The sequence below is a fragment of the Python bivittatus genome, unplaced genomic scaffold (assembly GCF_059951505.1).
Source record: "Python bivittatus isolate LINGU-HERP-01145 unplaced genomic scaffold, Pbiv_v1 ctg000340_np1212, whole genome shotgun sequence".
NCBI lineage: Eukaryota > Metazoa > Chordata > Lepidosauria > Squamata > Pythonidae > Python > Python bivittatus.
This window is the reverse complement of record NW_028277056.1, coordinates 7,872,993-7,894,671: the sequence shown is the minus strand read 5'-3', so window position 1 is coordinate 7,894,671 and position 21,679 is coordinate 7,872,993. Positions and strand designations below refer to the sequence as shown.

Below are 21,679 nucleotides of genomic sequence, written 5' to 3'. Positions count from 1 at the left end.
CCGAGCGGTGGTCGATGGGCGTGAACCAAGGACCAGACGATTCAGGCGTTACGATGACCCGGGGTTCGGGGTTCCGGAACCGTGAGTGGAGCGAGGAATTCGCCCGACTAGAGGAGAGAGTCGAGCGACGCCTAGACGCCGTGGAGGCGATGCTCCAGACCCTACTACAGAGAGTGGGGCCACCGGCGGTGAACGAGGAGGCGAGCGACGGGGGGGCGGTCCGACACCCCCGCCGGCACCACCCACGGCGCCCCGGTCGGAGGACCAACGGGCGGCAGACGCCCTGAGACTTCGAGGTATCACTGGGAAGTTCTCAGGGGACCCCGAACAGCTGCCGCACTTTCTGACGCACGTCAGGGGGTTCATGCAGAGGGGTGGTCACCTATTCGCTAGAGACGAGGACAGGGTATCCTACGTGGCCGAGCTGCTAGATGGCCAAGCAGCCAGCTGGGTGATCGGGCTGTACGATGCCAACGCGGCGGAACTACGGAGTTTCCCGGACTTCATGCAGGCGCTCCGGGACAGATTCGAGGACACATTGAGCGCCAAGCGGGCGGAGGACGACATCCTACAGTTCAGACAGCGGGGCAAATCGGTATCGGAATATGCCCTGGAGTTCCGGAGGTTGGCCGAGAAGCTCGCGGACTGGCCGGAGTCCCTGAAGGTGAAGTATTTTAAGAGGGGACTAAACCCAGAGATCCTGGAACGGGCACTGGGGCGGGACGACCCGTCCACAGTGAAGGATTGGATCTGGCTGGCCGGAACGGCGGAATCGGCGTGGCGGCAGATCCAACAAAGCACAAGACGACGGGACCAGACGAGGGACCGGCCGAGGGAGAGGACCCCCGAGGAGAGACGGAGCGGTCGACGGCAGCCCACCGGGAGGCGAGAGGCGACCAGAGCCCCGAATCTGTGCTTCCGATGCGGAGGCAGAAGCCACCGAGCGGCGCAGTGCCCGACGGAGCGGGAAGGCGCCCCACCACGGCCCGAAGTCAAAACCCCGCGTGCGAACGGGAAAAGGACCGGTGACCGACCGCGGAAGGGGGCAGTGGCGGCGGTGACCGAGAAAGGACGCGGGGGGTGGTCGACCCCGGAGACAGCATCCTCCGGAGAGGACTCGGAGCCGGCGGGAAACGAGGCGCGCTCGCACTGAACGGCGTCCCAGTGCGAGCAGGGGAGTCGAGGCGCCCGGACCCAATAGGAGACGAGGACTGCCCACCGTTCCGGGTGAGGATACACGTCCGGGGGGTGAGATCCGGAGGGGAGGCGCAGCTACGGGCGCTACTGGACTCGGGCTGCACCCACTGCTTGATGCACCCAGCGGTGGTCTCGGGGCTCGGGCTACAGCTGAGGCGCCTCCGGGAGCCCATTTCATTCAGCCAGTTAGATGGCACGCTGGCAGGGGGGGGGCCAGCTCAGTATTACACCGAGCCGGTCCAGATGACGATCGGGAGTCACCGGGAAGAACTGAGGTTCGTGGTGGTCCCGGTGGCCGACTACGCGGTGGTACTCGGCTTGGCGTGGCTGCGGCGGCGGAACCCACGAGTCGACTGGATGGCGGAGGCAGTGCGGTTCGGGGTCGACAGACCGGCGAGGGGCGAGAGCAGAGGGGACCGAGCCGTGGAGACGGAGGCAGCCGCAACCACCGGCGGACAAGCGGAGGGTCCGGGAAACCGGGAGACGGGGCGAGAGCAGATGGGGCCCGAGACCCGGGCGGCAACAGCAGCAGCAGCGCCGGGACCCCGGAGACCCGCCACGATCCCGAGGCGAGGGGAGGCAGCGGCGACTGGCGAGGCAACCGCAAAGCGAGGGGCCGGACCCGGGGAACCCCCGACGGGCGGCGGAATCCCGAGGCAGTATCGAGACCTGGCGGCAGCGTTCGGGGAGAAGGAGTCCGACCAGCTCCCACCACACCGGCCCAGTGATTGCGCCATCGAGCTAGAGCCAGGAGCGACCCTGCCTAAGCCGAAAATGTACTCCCTGTCGAGGAGGGAGATGGGGGCCCTGCGCGAGTTCATAGACAAGAACCTAGCGCGGGGATTCATCCAACCCGCGAAGTCACCATTAGCGGCCCCGGTGTTATTCCGGGAGAAGAAGGACGGCTCGCTCCGTATGTGCGTAGACTACCGGGGGCTGAACGCAATCAGCACGGAGTACAAATACCCCCTCCCCCTGATGAAGGACTTGATGTCGCATCTGTCGAAGGGGAGGGTGTTCACAAAACTGGACTTGCGCGAAGCCTACTTCAGAGTTAGGATCCGCGCAAAAGATGAGTGGAAGACGGCGTTCAACACCCCGCTCGGAAGCTACCAGTTTTCCGTGATGCCGTTCGGATTAAAAGGGGCCCCGGGGGTATTTATGCAGCTAATAAATGAGGTGCTGCACGACCTACTCTACCGGGGCGTCCTGGTCTACCTGGACGACATCCTCATCTACACCGAGACCCTGGCGGAGCACGTGAGCCTGGTGCGCACGGTGCTCCAGAGACTGCTGAAGGCACAGCTGTACGCAAAGCTCTCGAAATGCGAGTTCCATCGAGAGCAACTAGACTACCTCGGCTACCGAATATCCAGCCGGGGAATTGAGATGGACCCGGCGAAAGTAAGGGATGTCCTGGGCTGGGAAGCGCCGCGAACCCGGAGGCAACTCCAAAGCTTCCTAGGGTTTGCGAACTTCTATCGTCAGTTCATCCCGAACTTCGCCCAAATCGCCCTTCCCCTAACCGACCTGCTAAAAACCAAGGGCACTGGGAAACCCCCCAAGCCCAGCATGGCACTCGCGTGGACTGCAGAGTGCCAGGGGGCGTTTGAGGAACTAAAACAGCGGTTCACCGCGGAGCCGATCCTGCGCCATCCCGACCCAGACCGGCGGTTTATAATCCAAGTGGATGCATCAGACGTGGCAACGGGAGCAGTCCTGCTCCAACCCAGCCCGGAGGTGGCCATCCACCCGTGCGCCTACGCCTCCCGCAAATTCACCGAGACGGAGAGGAGGTGGATGGTGTGGGAGAAAGAGGCGTACGCGGTCAAGTGGGCGCTGGCCACGTGGAGGCATCTACTGGAGGGGGCAACTGAACCGTTCGAGGTGTGGACGGACCATAAGAACCTCGAGGCCCTGAAGACCCCGCATAAGCTATCCCCCAAACAGGCACGGTGGTCCCAATACTTCGGGAGGTTCAGGTTCACACTGAAACACATCCCCGGGAAGCGCAACTTCTTAGCGGATGGACTGTCTCGCATGCCCCAACACGCCAGCCTACGGGAGGAGATCGTGGACTCCGTCATCCCTGCCAGCAGGCTGGCTGCAAAGGCGGTGACCCGAAGCCAGACCAAGGGGGAGCGACGGGACGCGGCGTCTGAAGTAAGGCAAGGGTTCGCGGAGGCGGCGGAGCGGGACGCTTGGCTCAAGCAGAACCGAGAGGCACTAACCGGCCAAGAGGGGTTGTGGTGGCACGAAGGAAAGCTGTACGTGCCCGAGGGTTGCCGACGGGAGGTCATGGAGAGAGCCCACGACAGCCGGAGCGCGGGGCATTACGGCTTCGTAAAGACACTCCACTTAATCCGGCGGCAGTTTTGGTGGCCCACGCTCCGGAAGGACGTGGAGGCGTACTCGGGGGGTTGCCCGGTGTGCGCAACAGCGAAAGGAGCCAAAGGCAAACCTAGAGGCCTACTCCAGCCGGTAGCGGAACCCGACGGCCCTTGGCAAGAGGTCGCCATGGACTTCATAGTGGAGCTCCCGGAGAGTAAGGGGAAGACCGCCATTTGGGTGGTCACGGACTTATTCTCCAAACAAGCGCACTTTGTAGCGTGCCGGCGAGTCCCCACGGCCGAGGGGCTGGCGAGACTGTTCGTGCAACATGTCTACCGACTCCACGGCGCACCTCGACGTATCGTCAGCGATCGGGGCGGCAACTTCATCGCGCGGTTCTGGCGGGAGTTCCTGAAGCGGGTAGGGACGAAACAAGCCCTATCCTCCGCGGCGCACCCGCAGACGGACGGAGCCACAGAACGCCTGAACGGGGGGCTCGAACAGTACCTGCGCTGCTACGTGGGGCACCAACAGGACGATTGGGCGGAGCTACTACCATTCGCGGAGGTGGCATACAACAACGCCGTCCACAAGAGCACCGGGTTCTCTCCGTTCAAAGTAGCCACCGGGAGAGATTTCGTCCCCATGCCGGAGCTGCCTCAGCCGGAATCCCAGATCAACTCCCTGGACGCCTGGTTCGCCCAAATCGACGAGACCCGGCGAGCGGCGCACGCGGCATTGCAAAGAGCCAAAGCCGACTACAAGAAGCACGCGGACCGCAAGAGGCTCCCCGAGGAAAAGTGGAAAGTGGGGGACCAGGTGTATCTGTCAACCAAAAACCTAAAGACGCACCAGGCATCGAAAAACTCAGCCCGAGGTTTGTGGGGCCGTTCCCCATTACGGAGGTCATCAATCCGGTGACCGTCAGGCTGACGCTCCCGAAAAGCCTCGGGAAGATCCACCCGGTGTTCCATTGCAGCCTGCTAAAGTTGCACCAGCCGGGGAACGCCTGGCACAAGGCGGAGGGAGTACCACCACCCATCATGGTCGGGGGGGAGCAGCATTTCGAAATCAACCGGATACTGGACGCCCAGAGGCACAAGGGGCAGACCCAGCTCCTAGTGCAATGGAAACATTTCCCCAAGTCCCACAGCGAATGGGTGAGTAAAACCCACATAAGGGCGCCGGACCTAGTGCAGGACTTTTACAGTAAATACCCCGGGAAGCCGAAATAGGACCGAGGGGGGGGAGTTGTCGTCAGGGGGGCGGCATGTCAGGTTCGGTCAGCACGAGGCTTCAGGGAAGCACGGGGTTGCAGGGAAGCTCGCAACCAGACCACGCGGAATCCACCGGCGGTAGCTAGCGGGGAAAAGAGGAACCGAAAGCGCCGCTAATTAACGAGCCACCTGCGGCCAGCTAAACAGGAAAACCGCAGCGGAAGCTTTTAACTATGAACTGATAACGGTGCGAGCAAGCAAGGAACGGGGCCGCAGGGCAGCGAAACAAGATCGCAACGCAGCACAGAACCCGCGGGTCTGCACGTAGCAGGGAGGGACCAACCCAGCCGGAGGGGGACAGGCAATCAAGGACAATGGACTCTGACCGACCCTGCCATCATGAACGATCAGGGGGGACATTGGGGGGCCTAATAGCCCACAGCCGCAACGCGATCACGAGGCGGGAAAAAGCGCGGGAAGGGGGGAATATAACAAGTGATGCAATTGTACCAAGCCAGTCCTGGCTTTGCTTGTGACTACTACGTTACGCATGAGTAAACCTTCTTTGTGAACCACACGTGTCACGAGAGTTTCTCTGTCGAACGGGGCAAATCTCACAACGCACACATGGAGACGTCCATCAAGATTCCATCGGCAAGATCCAAATACACCAAAAACAGGGTGGATTTATAATCGAGCAACAAGGAAACACAAGATTACAAATGTGATTGGTTACAGATCAATTGTAAAAAGACAGTTTAAGATAGACCCGGGTTGCTACGCTGTACCCACTATAGGTACCTGCTAAATGTCAAACCAAATATTTGTTAGTATTGAAATGGCTTGACTTCTTCCACACCATCCACATGAGACACGTGGCCACATAGGCCCACACTGTCCGGACCACGCTCAGGGACAAATTACTACAACATGCAAGTTATCTGTTCAGAACAAAAAGCTGGAAATTGCTGTTCTCACCATGTCAGCAACAGCAGGGTCCTTAGAAAGGAACCGTTTCTTCCCAGAAATTTGCCCACAGAATATTCTGCTTCCCTTGATAGCCCTCCAACATCTGAGATCAACTGATCTCAGGGCTGTTTGGCTTTTCCACACTTTTCTCCCCCCGAGCTTGAAGGTTTGTGAAGTTCTACTTGGAAAATCACATGGGCCAACTCACAACGAAATCTACATTCTGCCTTTTCAAGCTCATAAATAAGACAACAGTGTGTAAAAAGCTGTTAAGTTCTCCTCTAATCTATTCGAGCAAAGAAAATAGGTGAAAGTAACAGTCCTCAAGCTGTTTCTTCAGCGCACCAGCACAACAGAGGTTGTAGCGTGTATTAAAATGTGTCACGTCCATCAGCTTTGGGGAAATTGGAGCTCCATTTTAAGGGTTAGAGGAGAGAATTCAAGATGGCAAGCTTCTGGATTCCTTCTAGATATCTCCTGGAAACATTTTGCACCATACAAAACCCTGCCCTCTTCAGAAAACAAAATCACTGTTGGTCATTTTAATAAAAGAAGGCAAATTTACACATTGTGAGAAATGTGAGGGTTGTCTCAGTAGGTGGTGCTGCTGAATGGGCCTCCCCTGAGCTCAGGAGCTAAGCAAGGTTAGCCCTGGTAAATATTTGGATGGGAGACCATCATAAAAGTCAGGATTGTAGAAGAAGGAAGGGGGAAAGTGTGCAATAACAGAATTCTATATGGTTTCCAAGAAATCTAGCTAGACATGTCTATAAAGACATTGGACTTAATTCCAAAGAGACTTTTATCTTTGCTCCTTCCAAAATGAATATATAAATAGAAACAAAAAACTTAACTTTTTCTATATCCTCAGCAAATTTAAGGCACCCTTCCCATTTATTTTAAAAATAAATTATCGGGTTGGGATGGAGGCTGTTCGTCCTTGAAAGTTGCAATATTATCCCTGCAACTGCAAATGAAATGAGGTGGGGTGGAAACTGAGGAATCACAGCCTTGTCCCAAACCATTAAAACTTCCCCACTATTAAGAATAAATAAATGCTCTGACCCTAATCTGAAGCTCTCCTATTCTATATATTTCTACAGATAAATGGTATTATTAACGCCACAGTGTGGAATCTGTTTCTCCTAAAGAAGCAGAACAACACAGAAGAAAGACTGATGTGTCTTTTTATATTGAATTATCAGCAAGGTGGATTCACTGTAGATCACTGCCCTCTAATGGCTAAGATAACCTTTTTTTCGCAAAAATTAGTTTCAAGTAAAAATTATTTGCTACCTATGGTTAAAAACGATAGCTTTTCTCCAGAGTTCCAAATGCAAGTTCATCTCTCCAGGCCTGGGGGTGCTGAGTTCTCCAAATCGAAGCTGCCTCACTGTGTTGGGACTCCAACTTCCATTTGCCTAAACATGTTGGCTGGGAATGATAGGGTCTGTAGTCCAGGCCCCAGGAAGGGGAATCAGAAGAGATGCTCTGTTCTTCAGAGACAGGGGTTCAAGTATGGATCAAGACAGCTTCCTGAAGGTTAAGGCAGGTGTGGCCACAGAATCCACATTTGATCCACATTTGATCTACAAGTAGGTTCACCCTATTGATTGACTCATTGATGGCAAGCTAGGTTGTCAGTGTTTGACTGAAAAAAAGAAACAGTCTGGAATAGAGGCAGGTTCTGGTGGACTGTGGATGCGAAGCCACAGAAAATGCTTTGGTCATCTCGATTGTAGGCATGAAAAAAAATTATCCCCATATCATTATCATCATCTTCATCGTCATCATCCCCCCATCTTGCATCGACTTTGCCCACAATGGCTGGGAGTTGATGCCAAGTCAACCCTGTGATGGGGTTGGGAATGTGAGATTCATAATTAAGCATAGCTAGGTGAGACTTAAAAATCAAGCATTGGGATCAATCATTGCTAGGGCTACTGTAAAGCTTTGCAGAGCTGCAAAAATGCGGGCGAGCGCTGAACGCCACCAGAGAGATAGAAAGCGCTGCCTCTTTGCTGCCCTCTAGTGGTCGAGGCCTTTGCAACTGACATCGCCTCGTTTCCTCCGCTTCTGCGAGCCCCACTCCGCTCTGCATACATTTCCCACCATGCTTTGAGGCCGGAGGAGGAAGAGAGGGGGAGCGCCGGCCCGATAAGAACTACATTTCCCAGAGAGCCATTGGTTCCAGGCCGGAAGTGAGTCTTGTAGACTTGATTTTGGATTTCTTTCGGTCTAAATTCTGCGTTTCCAGCAAGAAGACGGTGGGGAGATGTTGCAAATTAGTGCGTGGGGCGTGAGTCTGTCGTTCCGGGGGACCCACAGATTTTCTACGCGATTAAGAGGTAACCGGGTCTGCTTCTCTTGCAATCTGATAAACCGAGAAAGCAAATTTATTCCCAGGCCACGTGACCGCACGATTGGCGTTGCTAATTTCGCAGAATTGTGCCTGCCGATATTCCCCCCGTCTGTTGCACCAAAGCCAGACCTGTTTTGAAAGCAGAGGTAGCTTTAAAGGCACCAGAGAGATGCATGCTGCACGTGTATTGAAAATGCAACGAAGCAAAATCGGGATGCAGACTAAAGCAAACGTTATCTGAGCAGGCTGGAAAAATACAGCGGTAGCAATCCACCAGCGGCAAGGCACAAAAAAAAAAAACACGGTTTTTTTCATGAACAATATTTCGTTAATATCGAATGGGTTGAGTATCGTTATTTTTACTTGACTCAGTCAATGTTCTACGAATGCATCAGGTTTCATTTTTAATACAGTAAATATCGATCAATATAACTCAGGGAAACAAAAGCTCTTTTGGGGTCCTCCATTAGTTTTAAAAATGGGAAGGGGTCCTGAGAGCACAACGTTTAAGAAACCCTGATCTAGAAGAAGAGACACCTGTATGTTGGTGGAGTTCGCATGTCATGTTACTCCCTCCCTCAAGTGGCTTCTTTGATTTTGGCTCAGAAGGTCATAGGAACTCTCTAGTGTGGCCTTCTCCAACTTGCACTTCAGATCCCATAATTCCCAGCTAGCCTGCTTGTTGGTCTTGCTGGCTGGGGATCATGGGCAATGGAAATCCGACACAGATGCAGAGTCCCGGCTTGGGAAAAGCTACTGTAATGGTTGGATTAGGAGTGAGAACTTCTAAAAACACACACAAAGGTTCCCTTGAATCGTGTTGAATTCATGGACAGAAACTCTCCATGAAGAAATCATTTGCTGCTGCTTTCTTTCAGGAGAAGAGGACTTTTTGACTTTGCATCTAGCCTAGAGTTTTGGATTTTCCGGTGGTCTCCCATTCAAGTGCCAGTCAGTCCAACCCAGCTTAGTCTTCTGAGATCAACCAAGATCAACCAAACGTCTCCACCACGTCACAAAGCTCAGTAGCAAACTCTGAGTCTCAGAGAAGACACAGCTCCTTTCCAGAACACCGCTTCAGAAACTTCTTTGAAACAATCCTAATGTTGGATATTTGTTTTTTTTTTTTTTTAAATGGGGAGAATGGTTTAGGGAGTATGTTTAGAGGCTTCCCATATACAGAGATTTAAGTTGCAAAACTGAGGCATGTGCTCACCTGTAAGGAAGTCCTGTAAATGCTGCAGGATTTTCTTCCAAGGAAAATGCATGTGACTCTTCCTCATTTACCTTAGAACAGTGTTTCTCAACCTCAGCAACTTTAAGATGTGTGGACTTCAACTCCCAGAATTCCCCAGCCAGCGTGCTGGCTGGAGAATTCTGGGAGTTGAAGTCCATACATCTGAAAGTTACTAAGGTTGAGAAACATTGCCTTAGAAGGTGATCCGATGTTATTTGACATAAGCAGACAACTCAATCATATCACACTTCTCAGGTTTTGCTGCTTCTGCCTCAGCACAGTCATATGATATGAGAAGAGTCGAAATAACTCCGATGGAGCAAAGAAAACTCACCTTTGACACCCATCGTCTTGTGCGAGATCTAGAGGCCCATGGTGAGCAAAAGTCTCCAGTGAAAAGTGTCTAAGAGAGCTTTCCTCCATGCAGATTCCACCTGTGGACATCTTTAAGCTATTGGTGGGGTCCTTCAGTGGTCGGCACCGGCCCTCCAAAATACCCTTCCTTCTTATTGCTTAAGAAGGAATTTCACTACTGTATAGCTTTCTCATCAGTATCATGGACTTGGTTTCCTGTTGTCTTCTTCTGGAATGTTTCTCAACTTTCCTGTCTAACCTATCACCCTGGGATTCCTTGGTTGTTTCCCATCCAAGTACTAACCAGTCCTGACTCTGCTTAGCTTCCAAGCCCAAACAAGGTTGCTGAGGTACTGCCAGCCACTCCCTTACATCCCTAAATATGATGTTGATAACAAATAGCATAAAACTCTGCATTATTAGAAAGATAAGAAAAAAAATGAGCTCTGCTTCTCAGTTGATTAACCCTGCCTGTGAATTCACCAGAATTGTATGTACTTTGTGTACTCAACAGGATTTGCAAAAGAACAGGCTGAAACTGTTGTCTCAGCGTTAATGAGTTTGTCAACAGTCAGTCTGGACACTGTCTACAAAGATATGGTAACCCAAGCCCAACAGGTAACACATGATTTGTTCTTGGACGTATCACTTTTTATGGGCGTTAATAATTTTGACATAATCTTCCAACGGTCTTCAAAATTCTTTAGGCAATGCATAGCTTAAACGTGGACTGGTTGTCCCAGCTTGAAACCAGTTGCATGAAACACATTGTGGGGATTTTTTGAACTTTTAGATTTTCTGCCTTTTTTCCAGGAATTTAGGGTTGCTAATAGGGAGATCTCCTTTTCTATAAAAAATATCTGAGTTTTGGAGTCACAGGGCATTTAGTTGAGCCTTCTTCCTAGTGCAACATCTGTATCCCAGAACATCTCTTAGAGATTATTGTCTAACTTTCAAGACCTATTCAGGATCTTACCAGCTCTCCTTGTGAAGTCAGCACTTACCCTCAAGGAGTTGCCTTATTTGTTAGTTCAGTTGCTTTGACCACTAAAAAGTTTCTCCTAACGTTTGACCAAAATCTACTGCCATCTCATTTAAGCCCGTTAGATCTGTTCCCACCTGTTTGTCAAAGTCCATTCTTAAAAAAGAAACCCCAGAGAGTTTCTTCTTTTTACAGACAGGCAAGTATGAATAAGCCAAGGAGATTTTCACACAGTGCAGAGTTAAATCATGGTAGTGAGTTGGAAGAACGATAGCCACTTTGGTTGGCTTGAAAAGGGAACTGGACAGGTTCATGGAAGAGCAACCCATGGATGATTACTAATACAGTGGAACCTCGGGTTACGAACGCTTCTGTTCACGAACGTTTTGGGTGACGACCAGCTCTGGCCGCAAAATTTTGCTTCGGTTCACGAACTCCGCCTCGGGTTACGAACAGGATCCGCGGCCATTTTCCCTCCCGTGACACGGTCCGCGGGCATTTTCCCACCCATGACACATGGTCCACGGCCATTTTCCGCCCCTGACACGTGGTCCGCGGCCATTTTTCTGCCCCTGACACGTGATCCGCAGCCATTTTCCACCCCTGACACATGGTCGTAGGGAGGGGGACTCTCCCTCCAAGCAATAGCCGCCTCCCTGTCCTCCACGGCAGAACGGATTAACGGTAATTACATTGAACCTTATGGGAAAATTTGCTTCGGGTCGCGACCAATTCGGGTTGCGACCAGAGTCATGGAACGAATTAAGTTCGTAAACCGAGGTTCCACTGTATTGATGGCTGTTCACTGCCTCCTGAATCCTAAAACTCCTGGGACATGGGAGTCGAAAGGAGTCCTCCCACTTCCATCTACGCTTGTGAGTTCCCCACTCCACCCAGTTGGTCCCTGGGTGACTCTGAAGTCTGTACTAGATTGGCTGTGGGCCTCATCCAGCTTCAGTGCTCTTCTTAGTTCTTTAGCATAAAGCAACATCTGGAAAATCTGTATGGGCAGCATACAGTGGTTTACAAGTCACTGATACTCGATAAACAGTTAAGCGAGAATCATTTATTTGCCAAAGCTGGGGAAAGGGGCTGTTAGAACCTTTTTGTACAAGGCCGCATTCCCCCAAATTGAACCCCGAACTGTCCTGCTTAGTCACAATAATAATAACTGTGCCATTCTAAATTTACCGTTTTCAGTCATATTTTTAAATTCGTTTGTTTCTCAGGCTTATAGGCTACTTCAACCGTAAACTTACTCTTAAGTGGCGCACGCTGCAATCCAGCAGATGACACTGATTGATTGATTGTGGGTTTGGGTTGTTTTCTGTTTTTTTGTTTTTGCCCAGTGCAGTCGAGATTCTCAGTGGGTTACAGTCACAACAACAAAATGTCTAGAGTACAACTGAAATTACACAACTATTAAAAATAACACACCCACCCAGTAAACTAAAATAAAATCATGAACCAAGCAACCAGAAAGCAATGCAAATAAATTAAAAATTTAATAACCCGCTGTTCCATAATGTCATAAAATAACAATATATAAATTGGTCATGTCACACTGAGGGGAAATCATGGGGTTGGAAACCCAATTGGTCTTGACATTAGATGTGTGCCTTTAAAAAGGGTGTGCGTGTATATATACATGTATGTGTGTGTATATAATGTATAGATACTATGTATTAAGTTTGCCACTCAGCTTCCCCAAAACGTTCCATCAGATGTGTTGTTTTTACCCACAACGTTCTTGTTACAGATCCCCATCTCATAAATTAAACATCCTGCCAGAAAACAAGGAATATTTAAGAAGCCTTGAGAGTTGTGTGTGTATATGTGTATTTTTATTTTTCTTAGGAAATAACTTTGCAACAGATAATGGCTCATCTGGATTCTATTCGGAAGGACATGGTCATTCTTGAGAAAAGCGAATTTGCCCATTTGAGAGCAGAAAACGAGGTATTATCCCAAGAAATGCCCTAAGCTGTGTTTGTTTATCTTGTGATGGTTTTCTGCAAAATTGACATTTTCAGATTTTATACACTCTGTGCAATGTTTCAGGTTCAATCCCAAACAGGAGCTTGTGGGGGTATGAATGGGATGGCTGGCTACAGCCCTTTAAAGCAGCTGCATCATTGCCCAGAGATGTCAGGACAGCTGCAAAATTTAACATACATTTTGCTTTATTGCTTCTGTATACCTTCAGCTGTTTTTCTCTACTTTCTTCCTCCCTTCCTTAGAAAATGAAAATTGAATTGGATCAAGTTAAACAGCAACTAATGGTAAGTAGACCAGGATCAGTTTTTAGGACAGAGCTAAGTAGACCAGGAATAGGTTTTAGGACGGAGCTAAACCTGCTTTTAAAAATAATTGCAGACAAACTTTTCATTCACCAAAATCTTGTCCTTTTGATTTTGTGCAGAGCTGCACAACTGGAGCCCCCGAACTGCCTGTGCCCTTCTTGGAAAACCTTGGGCAAGGCCCCCGCCCAGATCCGTTGCATTCTGCCACATGCTGCACGCAGGGCAGAGTAAATAATGCCTTAATAAAGATGCCAACCGCAACTGTGCACAGCAGGAAAGCAGAGACGGGCATCTCAAACAAGCTGCTGAACCCGGGTTTAAAATAGCAAGAAAGGACCAGACTTAAGAATTTTCAGGCAGCCTTGAAAGGGAGGAAAAGGTTATTCTGTCTTCTCCTTCCTCAAATTGGAGTGTGTATGTCTTTCTTTCCCTTTTTAAAGAATGAAACTAATCAAATCAAAGCAGAAAACAAGCTGGACATCAACTTGGAAAGAAGCAGAGTGACAGATATGGTGAGTAATTCTGTACTGTTTTTTTCTCTCTGCTTTCTGACCTGACTTGGATTCCTGCTTTTTTAATTCTTTCTTTCTTTCTTTCTTTCTTTTTTTTCCTCTCTCCTTTTCTAATTCTCCAGTTCACCGATCAGGAAAGAAAGCTCATGGAAGCCTCAACAGAATTCCATAAAAAAGTAAGGATTTGACCCAGGACCAGTTTCTAGGTCTTTGGTTGAAATTGCATCTGCCGATTTGCAGGCAATATGGGGGTGGGGTGGGGGTAGTTCAGACCTCCCATCTGTCCATTGCAGTGAGATGTTTCCATTTAGCATCACCATCCAATGCTCACAGACCAGCTTTCTTATACCTGCAGGGCTTCCAGTTTTGTGGACTCCAGTTCCCAGAATTCTCTTCAATTGCCATGCCAGTTAGAATTCTGGGAATAAAAATCCACATGCCAGAAACGCCTTTTTAATGTTAATAAATACCTTACTTGGTATTATTTTTCTGATTCCCCCCACCCACCTTTTTTTTTTCTTTTTAATTATTAGAGGAAGCACTGGGACCAGATTTCTACAATCTGGGTGCTCTGCAGATGGGTGGACTTCAATTCCCAGAATTCTCTGCAATGGCCTGATGGCTTAAGACTTCTGGGAGTTGAAGTTCACTCATCTGGGGGTGCCTTGATTGGGGAAGGCTGTTTCAGGCCATCAAGCGAGCTTCCTAGAAGCAAAGTTACATACCCTATTGAGGTTCCTGAGACTACTTTCTTTTTGTAAAAGGAGAAGAGAAAGCATAATTTGGATCTGAGTTGCAGTCCGGAGCACAGTTGGAGCAGATTTCTCTCTTTTTCTCTCTCCCTAGTAGTCCCCCCACACTTGTTTTGGCCAATGAAAACGAAAGCAATGGTATTACAAGCACCATAATACTTCCAGGTTTCTGCAGTGCAACAGATCAGAATATGTTTTCTTTGATTTTGGCCTAGCACTAGGTCCAGAGGAAGACGTTACATATGGAAGGGTTACATATGCTCAGCAAGGCATATCAATCAGGCCATTTGGAGTTGTTTGGGAAACCATGGTTAAGAAAACTCTGCTTGATCATAATGTATAAATCAAGCATTCGCCCTTACAATTTAGGGTAAAGGAAGGATGGCAACTGATGTTGTATTCCTTACAAAGACATAATTCTTGTAGAATATTTGACTTCGGCGGAAGTAAAAGAGTAGAACATCAAGACAGATTTTGTACCTCCAAACGTGATTTTTGGAAGCATTATCTAATATATGGTTTAGTGTTTTGCATTTTGGTTTCTATTATTTACTTTCAAGCCCACTTTTTTGGAATGAATAATAGGAGATATATATTTTAAATTAATGGAAAGATAAGTCTCCCTCAAGTCAAGGCTGGCTTCCGGTGAATCCAAGAGCCCAGCCAGGTTTTCTGGCCAAAAATATGGAAATGATTCACTGCTTGCCATCTTCTAGGATGTATTTTCAACTTTCTAGTCTAATCTAGTCTGCAACCTTAAGATTTCCTAGTGATCTCACATCCCAAAATTAACCTGGTCTCACCTTGCTTAGGTTTTTTGAGATCACCCAAGCTTGGTTAGGTACTTCCATTTGTTATGACTTTAACTAATAAGGGATGCTGTTTTTCTTTAAAGAAGTTTCCAGGGCAGTTTAAAAACCTGCATACATTTGTAATAGGCAGCCACATGGCAGGAGGAAATGCATATTTTTAAATAACCTGAGAGAACAGACTCACCTTTGCCTGGTATCCAAAGGTTGTTGATGCCACACCAAGCCAGGTGGAGAAAACTGCCTGTCTCTGCTAACTGCCCTGGTCATCTTGGGTGCAAAATGATCCCTCGTGTCCTTCTAGGATTCAAGCACCAACAGTTCCCTTACGGAAGTCAACAATAAAATTGATGCTGAAATTGCAGCTCTCAAAACACTCATGGAGTCGAATAAACTGGAGACCATCCGTTATTTGGCAGGTATGTGCCTGGTGTGTTAACATCCAGCTTCCAAAGCAGAACGCTTAGCAGTTGAAACCGGTAGCATTTTCTGTCATTGCTGAATGATTTCAGCCACTTCGTACTATTCCCCATCCATTTTCTGCCTTGTTTTGCTTCAATAATTAATGGGGTCTACTATCCCCAGCAAAGCGAGCGAGAGAGAGAGGTTTACTTTTTCAAATGTTGGGGTTCCCACCATGCTGCTACTAGCCAAGGGCTAGTACTACAGTGGAACCTCAGGTTACGAACACTTCTGTTAACGAACTTTTCGGGTTACGACCAGCTCCAGCCGCAAAAATTTGCTTCGGTTTGCGAACTCCGCCTCGGGTGACGAACAGGATCCGTGGCCATTTTCCCGCGCGTGACACGTGGTCCGCGGCCATTTTCCGCCCTGACATGTGGTCCGCGGCCATTTTCCCACCCCTGACACATGGTCCGTGGCCATTTTTCCGCCCCTGACACGTCCGTGGCCATTTTCCGCCCGTGACACGTGGTCCGCGACCATTTTCCGCCCCTGACACGTGGTCGTAGGGAGGGGGACTCTCCCTCCAAGCAATAGCCGCCTCCCTGTCCTCCACGTCAGAATGGATTAACGGTAATTACATTGAACCTTATGGGAAAATTTGCTTCGGGTCGCGACCAATTCAGGTCGCGACCAGAGTCACGGAACAAATTAAGTTCGTAAACCGAGGTTCCACTGTACTTGGGTACTTAAGCAGTGGCCGTAGTACCCCAAACCTTGAGAATGGAAGGAATGGCTACTTCGCTTCCATGTTTTGGTTTTATTAAGGACCCATCCCACCCGGGACATTCTTTTTTTGAACTATTACAATCTGGCAGACGGTACAGGATAATGAAAACAAGGACAAATAGACTGAAGAATAGCTTCTATCTTAGGGCTGTAACTATACTGAATTCTATCGTATAGTGCAGTATTAATGCAGCATCGAGTTGTGCAATATGGAATGTGAAGGTTGTGTTATATGTGTGTTATGTGTTTTATGTGTTCTATGGTTTTTATATTTTTAAAGCTGCACTGGGGTGGCATTTAATTTCGTTGTACAAGTAGTACAATGACAATAAAGATTTCTATTCTATTTTATCTATCCAATTTATATAGCTGCCCCTCTTACAAACAAGCAACTCAGGGCAGTGTACAACAAAGCTCAAAACAGTCAACGAATACATTAAAAAGGTATAAAAACCAACTAAACAGAAAATAATAGACGAAGGGAAGTTAAAAATAAGGGAGCCACCTCACTAAATCCTCCGTCCCCTGGGATCCCCAGGCCTGATGGCATAACCAGGTCTTGAGGGACCTCCGGAAGCTCAACAGTGACTAGGCCAACCTTACTTCAGGGGGGAGAGCATTCCACAGCGCAGGCACCACGTTATCCTGACAACATTAATCAAGGTCAATATGATGCAAATATCAAAAGCAAGGAAGGGGCCTTACAGAAATATAAAAAGGCCAGATGGGTTCAGAGGAGAATGATTAGGATAAGGAGACTAGGAAAAGAACCCTCTGCTAATGGGTGTATTTAGCTTACCAAAGGGCAGTGTAAGGGGAGACATGATTGCATCTACAAACATCTACCAGGCTGTCTTGTACAAGAATAGGTAGGCCTGTTGGGAGACTGAGTGAAGAGGAGAGATTAATAGGTTGGGATTAAAAGGAAGGAGATTCAGGCCAAGGGTTGGAAGGAACCTATAAAAGCTACTAAGCAGTGCCTAAATTGATGTGGAGAAATGCAGAAATATTGGCTGGGCTGCCGGCTTGCTCCAGGCTGAAGCAAGCTGTGTCCCAAATGCTACATTAGTTGCACCATGGCATTGTGCAGATTAGTTATTTTGGGTGGTGCTGTAATAATGGTTTGACAAGTGGTTCAGCAGACCGTTGGGTAGCTTGAGGGCCAGATACCATCTCTACGATCAAAGGCAAGATTCTCTGCCTCTCCTAATAGTGCGTTGCAGATTTTCAGGATTGATGGTAGGCCTGGTCAGGAAACAGACACCACAAGAAATACTACAGCTCTACTTTAGTGATGTAGATCATAACAACAGAATCTTGAAAGCCTGTAGCATTTCCTGTTGCCTTCCTGTTATACCAAAGAGAGTCAATTTTGTTTCTCACACATGTTTTCCTGGACTAAGCTCATTTGTTGCTAACAGTCTCTGCATAACATCTTCAAGGTCATCTCTGTGGTCCTCTGCAAACAGTGGAGTTCTACTTGCTGAAGTTCTTCAAAGGCAGTTGGTTGACCATGTGTTGGGAATAGCTTAGTGGACTCTTGCCCTGAGCACGGTCTGGACTAGATGACCATAAGGTCCTTTCCAATTTGTACATTTTGATGCAGAGTCTGCTAAACCAGGGTTCCTCAACCTTGGCAACTTGAAGACGTGTGGACTTCAACTCCCAGAGTCCCCCAGCCAGGCTGGCTGGGGGATCTGGGAGTTGAAGTCCACACATCTTCAAGTTGCCAAGGTTGAGGAACCCTGTTCTAAACGTCTCTAACAGATGACCATCCAGCCTCTGTGTGCAGACCTCTAGTGAAGATCCTTAGTTGGTATCAAAGGGGGAGGGCAAATTGCATGAAACTCTTTGACCCAAATAGGTTCACTATCTTTTTCTTTTAATTTCAGCCTCTGTTTTCACTTGCCTTGCCATTGCTTTGGGATTTTATCGATTCTGGAAATAGGAAGCCCACCAATGGAAAAAAAGGACAGAGCAAAAACACTCCTAGTTTGACACCTACAACATATCTGAGATAACGTCCTCTGGTTGATCCTTTCAGCTCTCTTCCATCAGCCATGATTTTTTGTATTGTTCGTTGCTATGGACAGAACAGCTGAAACAATTTGTGCTCAGTTGAAGAGTTGTGGAGGCTGATGTACTGGAGCCCAAGAGATCTATGGAGCTTGAAAAACTAAAAAAGGGAGGTAAAGTTGTATGGATGATTCAAAAGCTGCAACCAGCTGTTGTGTCATGTACAGGCAGCTGGTTTTCTCTTCTCCAGTCTGATCTTGGCCCTCATTCTCTGGATTGAATCTTCTTGCTCTCTACTCCAGCTTAGTTGGGACTGTAGATTGAATTCAGATTGGCTGAGAATTTGCACAGTTGCACTCCCAACGTATCTGGAAGGTCCCAGTAGCAGAACGCTGTCTCCGTGCACAGATGTGGTTCAGAGCTTAGAGCTGCTGGTGGAGAGAGAATTTGAGAATTGAGAATTCAGATTGGCTGAGAATTTGTACAGTTGTCCTCACAACGTATCTGGAAAGTCCCAGCTGTCATGTCATGGACAGGCAGCTGGTTTTCTCTTCTCCAGCCTGATGATCTTGGCCCTCATCTGGCTGAATCTCCTTGCTCTCCACGCCAGCTGAGTTGGGACTGTAGCTTTGAGAATTCAGATTGGCTGCAAATTTGCACAGTTGCACTCCCAGCGTATCTGGAAGGCCCCAATAGCAGAACGCTGTCTCTGTGCACAGATGTGGTTCAGAGCTTAGAGCTGCTGGTGGAGAGATTTTTCCCCATCACCATCCCATTAGCTACTCCTTTGCCCTCATACACCATTAGAGATCATGTCCCACTTGGGATGAGAAAACCTCCCCTGCTTGATCCTTTCAGCCAGCAGAGAATATTCAAACCAGGGATTCTACTTGAAGTCTAAGATGATTGAATGTATTGCAAATATTTCTGTGCAACACATAATGCGGCTAATATTGTGGCCCTTTGTAGATTGGTATTCTCAGGACTGCATGGCAGCAACTCTGTCCCGGTGTTCCTCAACCAGGGCAGCTTCCAAATGCATGGACTCCAACTCCCAGAATTCCCTAACTACCATGGCCATTGCTAGGAATTCTGGGAACAGAGAGGCATGCATCTGAAGAATTAGTAATTTCAGGAAAGGCTGGTCTAGGATGTTCCTCAGTTCTGCTCTCCACACTGGTTGGCTGGAAACTAACTCTGTGACCTTTTGAGGGAAAGTATGTGCTTCATTACTAAATCCTGGCCTTTTTTCAGTAAAGCAAAAAAGTGCCTTTTTTAATTTAAAAAAAAAAAAAATTTTTTTTATTACAATAAGAAAAAAAGACTGAAAGTGCACTTTTATGTATTTTTTTCTTCTTTTTGTAATAAAATTTTTTAAAAAAAATTTTTTTAAGTGCCTTCTGTAAAGCGGCTTAGCACTGTTTGTAATGAAGAAGGAATGCCAGAGCAATTTTGGACTGCCGCAGTCTTGAACTCTCTTCTGTGATGATCCAGTGGAAGTTACCACTGAGCGTATTTCTTAACCTGTGGCGTTCTTGCTAGATTTCTTCTTTTGGCCAGGATTGATTGGATTTGCCTTAGCCCAGTGGTTGTTTTGGGGAAGTCATACATCTGCCAGTACAACACGGTTGGGTTTCACACCCTGACCCGCTTACAGACGAACATGGCACTCTAGCTCGTTAGCCGTATTTTATTGAATAAGCCTTGATTAACTGGGTTCACACTAAAACTGTGGTGTATAAACCGCCGTCACTTAGTAGTCGGATTCGCACAAGTTTTGCTGGTTCAAGGAACGTGCTAAATTTCCTGGCAGCCATGGTTAATGCCCCCCAAAATGCAGAAAGGTTCCAAAGTTATGGCTCCATCGCTGGGGGGGGGGGGCCAAAAAGGTCTGCTAATGTGCTGCATTTTCGACACCCCTGCCTTCTCCCAACAGTAAATGAGCCACATGGAGGTTGAATTTGCCCAACATGATAGAACCGGACTAGTTAAACCAAGCGGTCCTGCTTCATCTTGTGCTTTCCAGACACTGGAGAAATACCTGAATTCTTAGTCTGACATGTTGAAGGGAGGTGGGTTAGGAAAGTGGCCCCAAAGCACAAGGAGCTGGACTTCTTCAGAAACAATTCCTGCTGCTGAATGTTTCTAACAGATTCTTTTCAGTGAATGCCTTGTTTTAATATTAGGGTTCTCTGAATTTTCTGCTTGGCTACAATTATACCAGAGTTGCTCAGTCATTCAGTTCCTTCCTATACTTTGTGACCCAACAGACCTCACTTCACCAGGATTGCCTTCAACAACTGTTTCTTTGGGTTCTTGTAAGCCCCTGCTTATGTCATCAGTGATAGCATTGAGTCACCTGGTCTTCTGTACATAAGGACATGACATAACATGACATCCATACCTTTCTACTCTGAGACCTTAATAGAAGGTGGACTATATATACCATTCTGGACACCAGAATGGTAGAGTTTTTAGAACTCTAGGTCTTAAAGAATATATAGACACCATACATACTGTCATTCCGCACCTCTGAGCACCAGAACTTGCATAGCTCCTCAAAAAAGCATTGCTATCTCAACCTACTATTATCATTACACTTTGCTTTTCTCTTTTGAAGATCCCTTGTTTTCCCCATCTCTTATTGCCATAGTTTATATTCATAAACCTTTTTTTTCCTTTCCCCTTTTTTAAAAGAACAGTTTTACCATGTATAACCAAAGGAATCTTGCTTTTTCAACCATCTCTGCTGGGGTTCTTGTACTTGCTGATATAAAATAAGACAGATGCATTAGTCATGTTAAACTTTTCAGTTTACTCGTGTCTTCATCATACAGCAGAAATGGTATTGAACCTTGGCAGAGAAGCAAGTTAGCATTAGAGATTTAAAAAAAAAAAAATTAAAGTCTTTAATGAAGTGCTAGTGTATCATAATTGGCAGTCCACTTCAAAACCCTCTTCTGTAATGGCAACCTGGTTCAGGGGCAGCCTTTCCCAATTTTGGATCCTCAAGATGGGTTAAAACCATGATCCCCAAAATTGCTAGAATTTCACTCTGAGAGCTGCAGTGTTTCACATCTACAAGGTTGCACAAAAATGATGTTCAATAATCTGTATAAAATAATCTGGATTTGAAGGAGGAAGGTGATTTGGAGGCTATGGGGCCACAGGCCTTAAACCTGTGAATGCCTCCTTAAATCAAAAACCACGCAAACCCAGGGAAAGATGTAACTTGAGTTCCAACAGGTGGGCACGTGGTACTCCAAATTACCTTTTTCCCTTCAAGTCCAGATTCTTGCAAGGCAATATATTTATGACATCAAAAAAGGACGTGCTTTTTTAGCTAAGGATATGGCATTGTTAGTTGACATTCCTTTGTGCTGAGAATTGTCTGAGAAGTCGACTGAACTTAATTTTCCCTATAAAGTCCATTGAGTAAGATGCTCC

General features: G+C 47.8%; 1 protein-coding gene across 2 annotated transcripts; it reads left to right on the top strand.

Annotated features, from left to right (window-relative positions):
• The first annotated feature begins 7,914 nt into the window (after window positions 1-7,914).
• CCDC90B (coiled-coil domain containing 90B) lies at window positions 7,915-21,675 on the top strand. 2 transcript variants are annotated; one of them, XM_025172498.2, is made up of 10 exons: window positions 7,915-8,062; window positions 8,955-9,181; window positions 9,569-9,688; window positions 10,182-10,285; window positions 12,507-12,608; window positions 12,890-12,931; window positions 13,393-13,464; window positions 13,587-13,640; window positions 15,330-15,444; window positions 18,109-21,675. In XM_025172498.2, exons 3-10 carry the CDS (start codon window positions 9,604-9,606, stop codon window positions 18,162-18,164), a joined length of 630 nt encoding a protein of 209 aa, XP_025028266.1. In that variant the 5' UTR covers window positions 7,915-8,062; window positions 8,955-9,181; window positions 9,569-9,603; the 3' UTR covers window positions 18,165-21,675. The 2 variants fall into 2 exon arrangements, with proteins under 2 accessions (XP_025028266.1, XP_007437200.1); XM_007437138.4 differs by lacking the exon at window positions 8,955-9,181.
• Window positions 21,676-21,679: the final 4 nt, after the last annotated feature.

Coding starts and splice junctions, on each gene's coding strand:
- CCDC90B (XM_007437138.4), top strand. CDS start 7,990: ATGTTGCAAATTAGTGCGTGGGGCGTGAGTCTGTCGTTCCGGGGGACC. Junction 12,609..12,889: donor ATTTGAGAGCAGAAAACGAG/GTATTATCCCAA, acceptor TCCCTTCCTTAG/AAAATGAAAATTGAATTGGA. Junction 13,641..15,329: donor CAACAGAATTCCATAAAAAA/GTAAGGATTTGA, acceptor GTGTCCTTCTAG/GATTCAAGCACCAACAGTTC.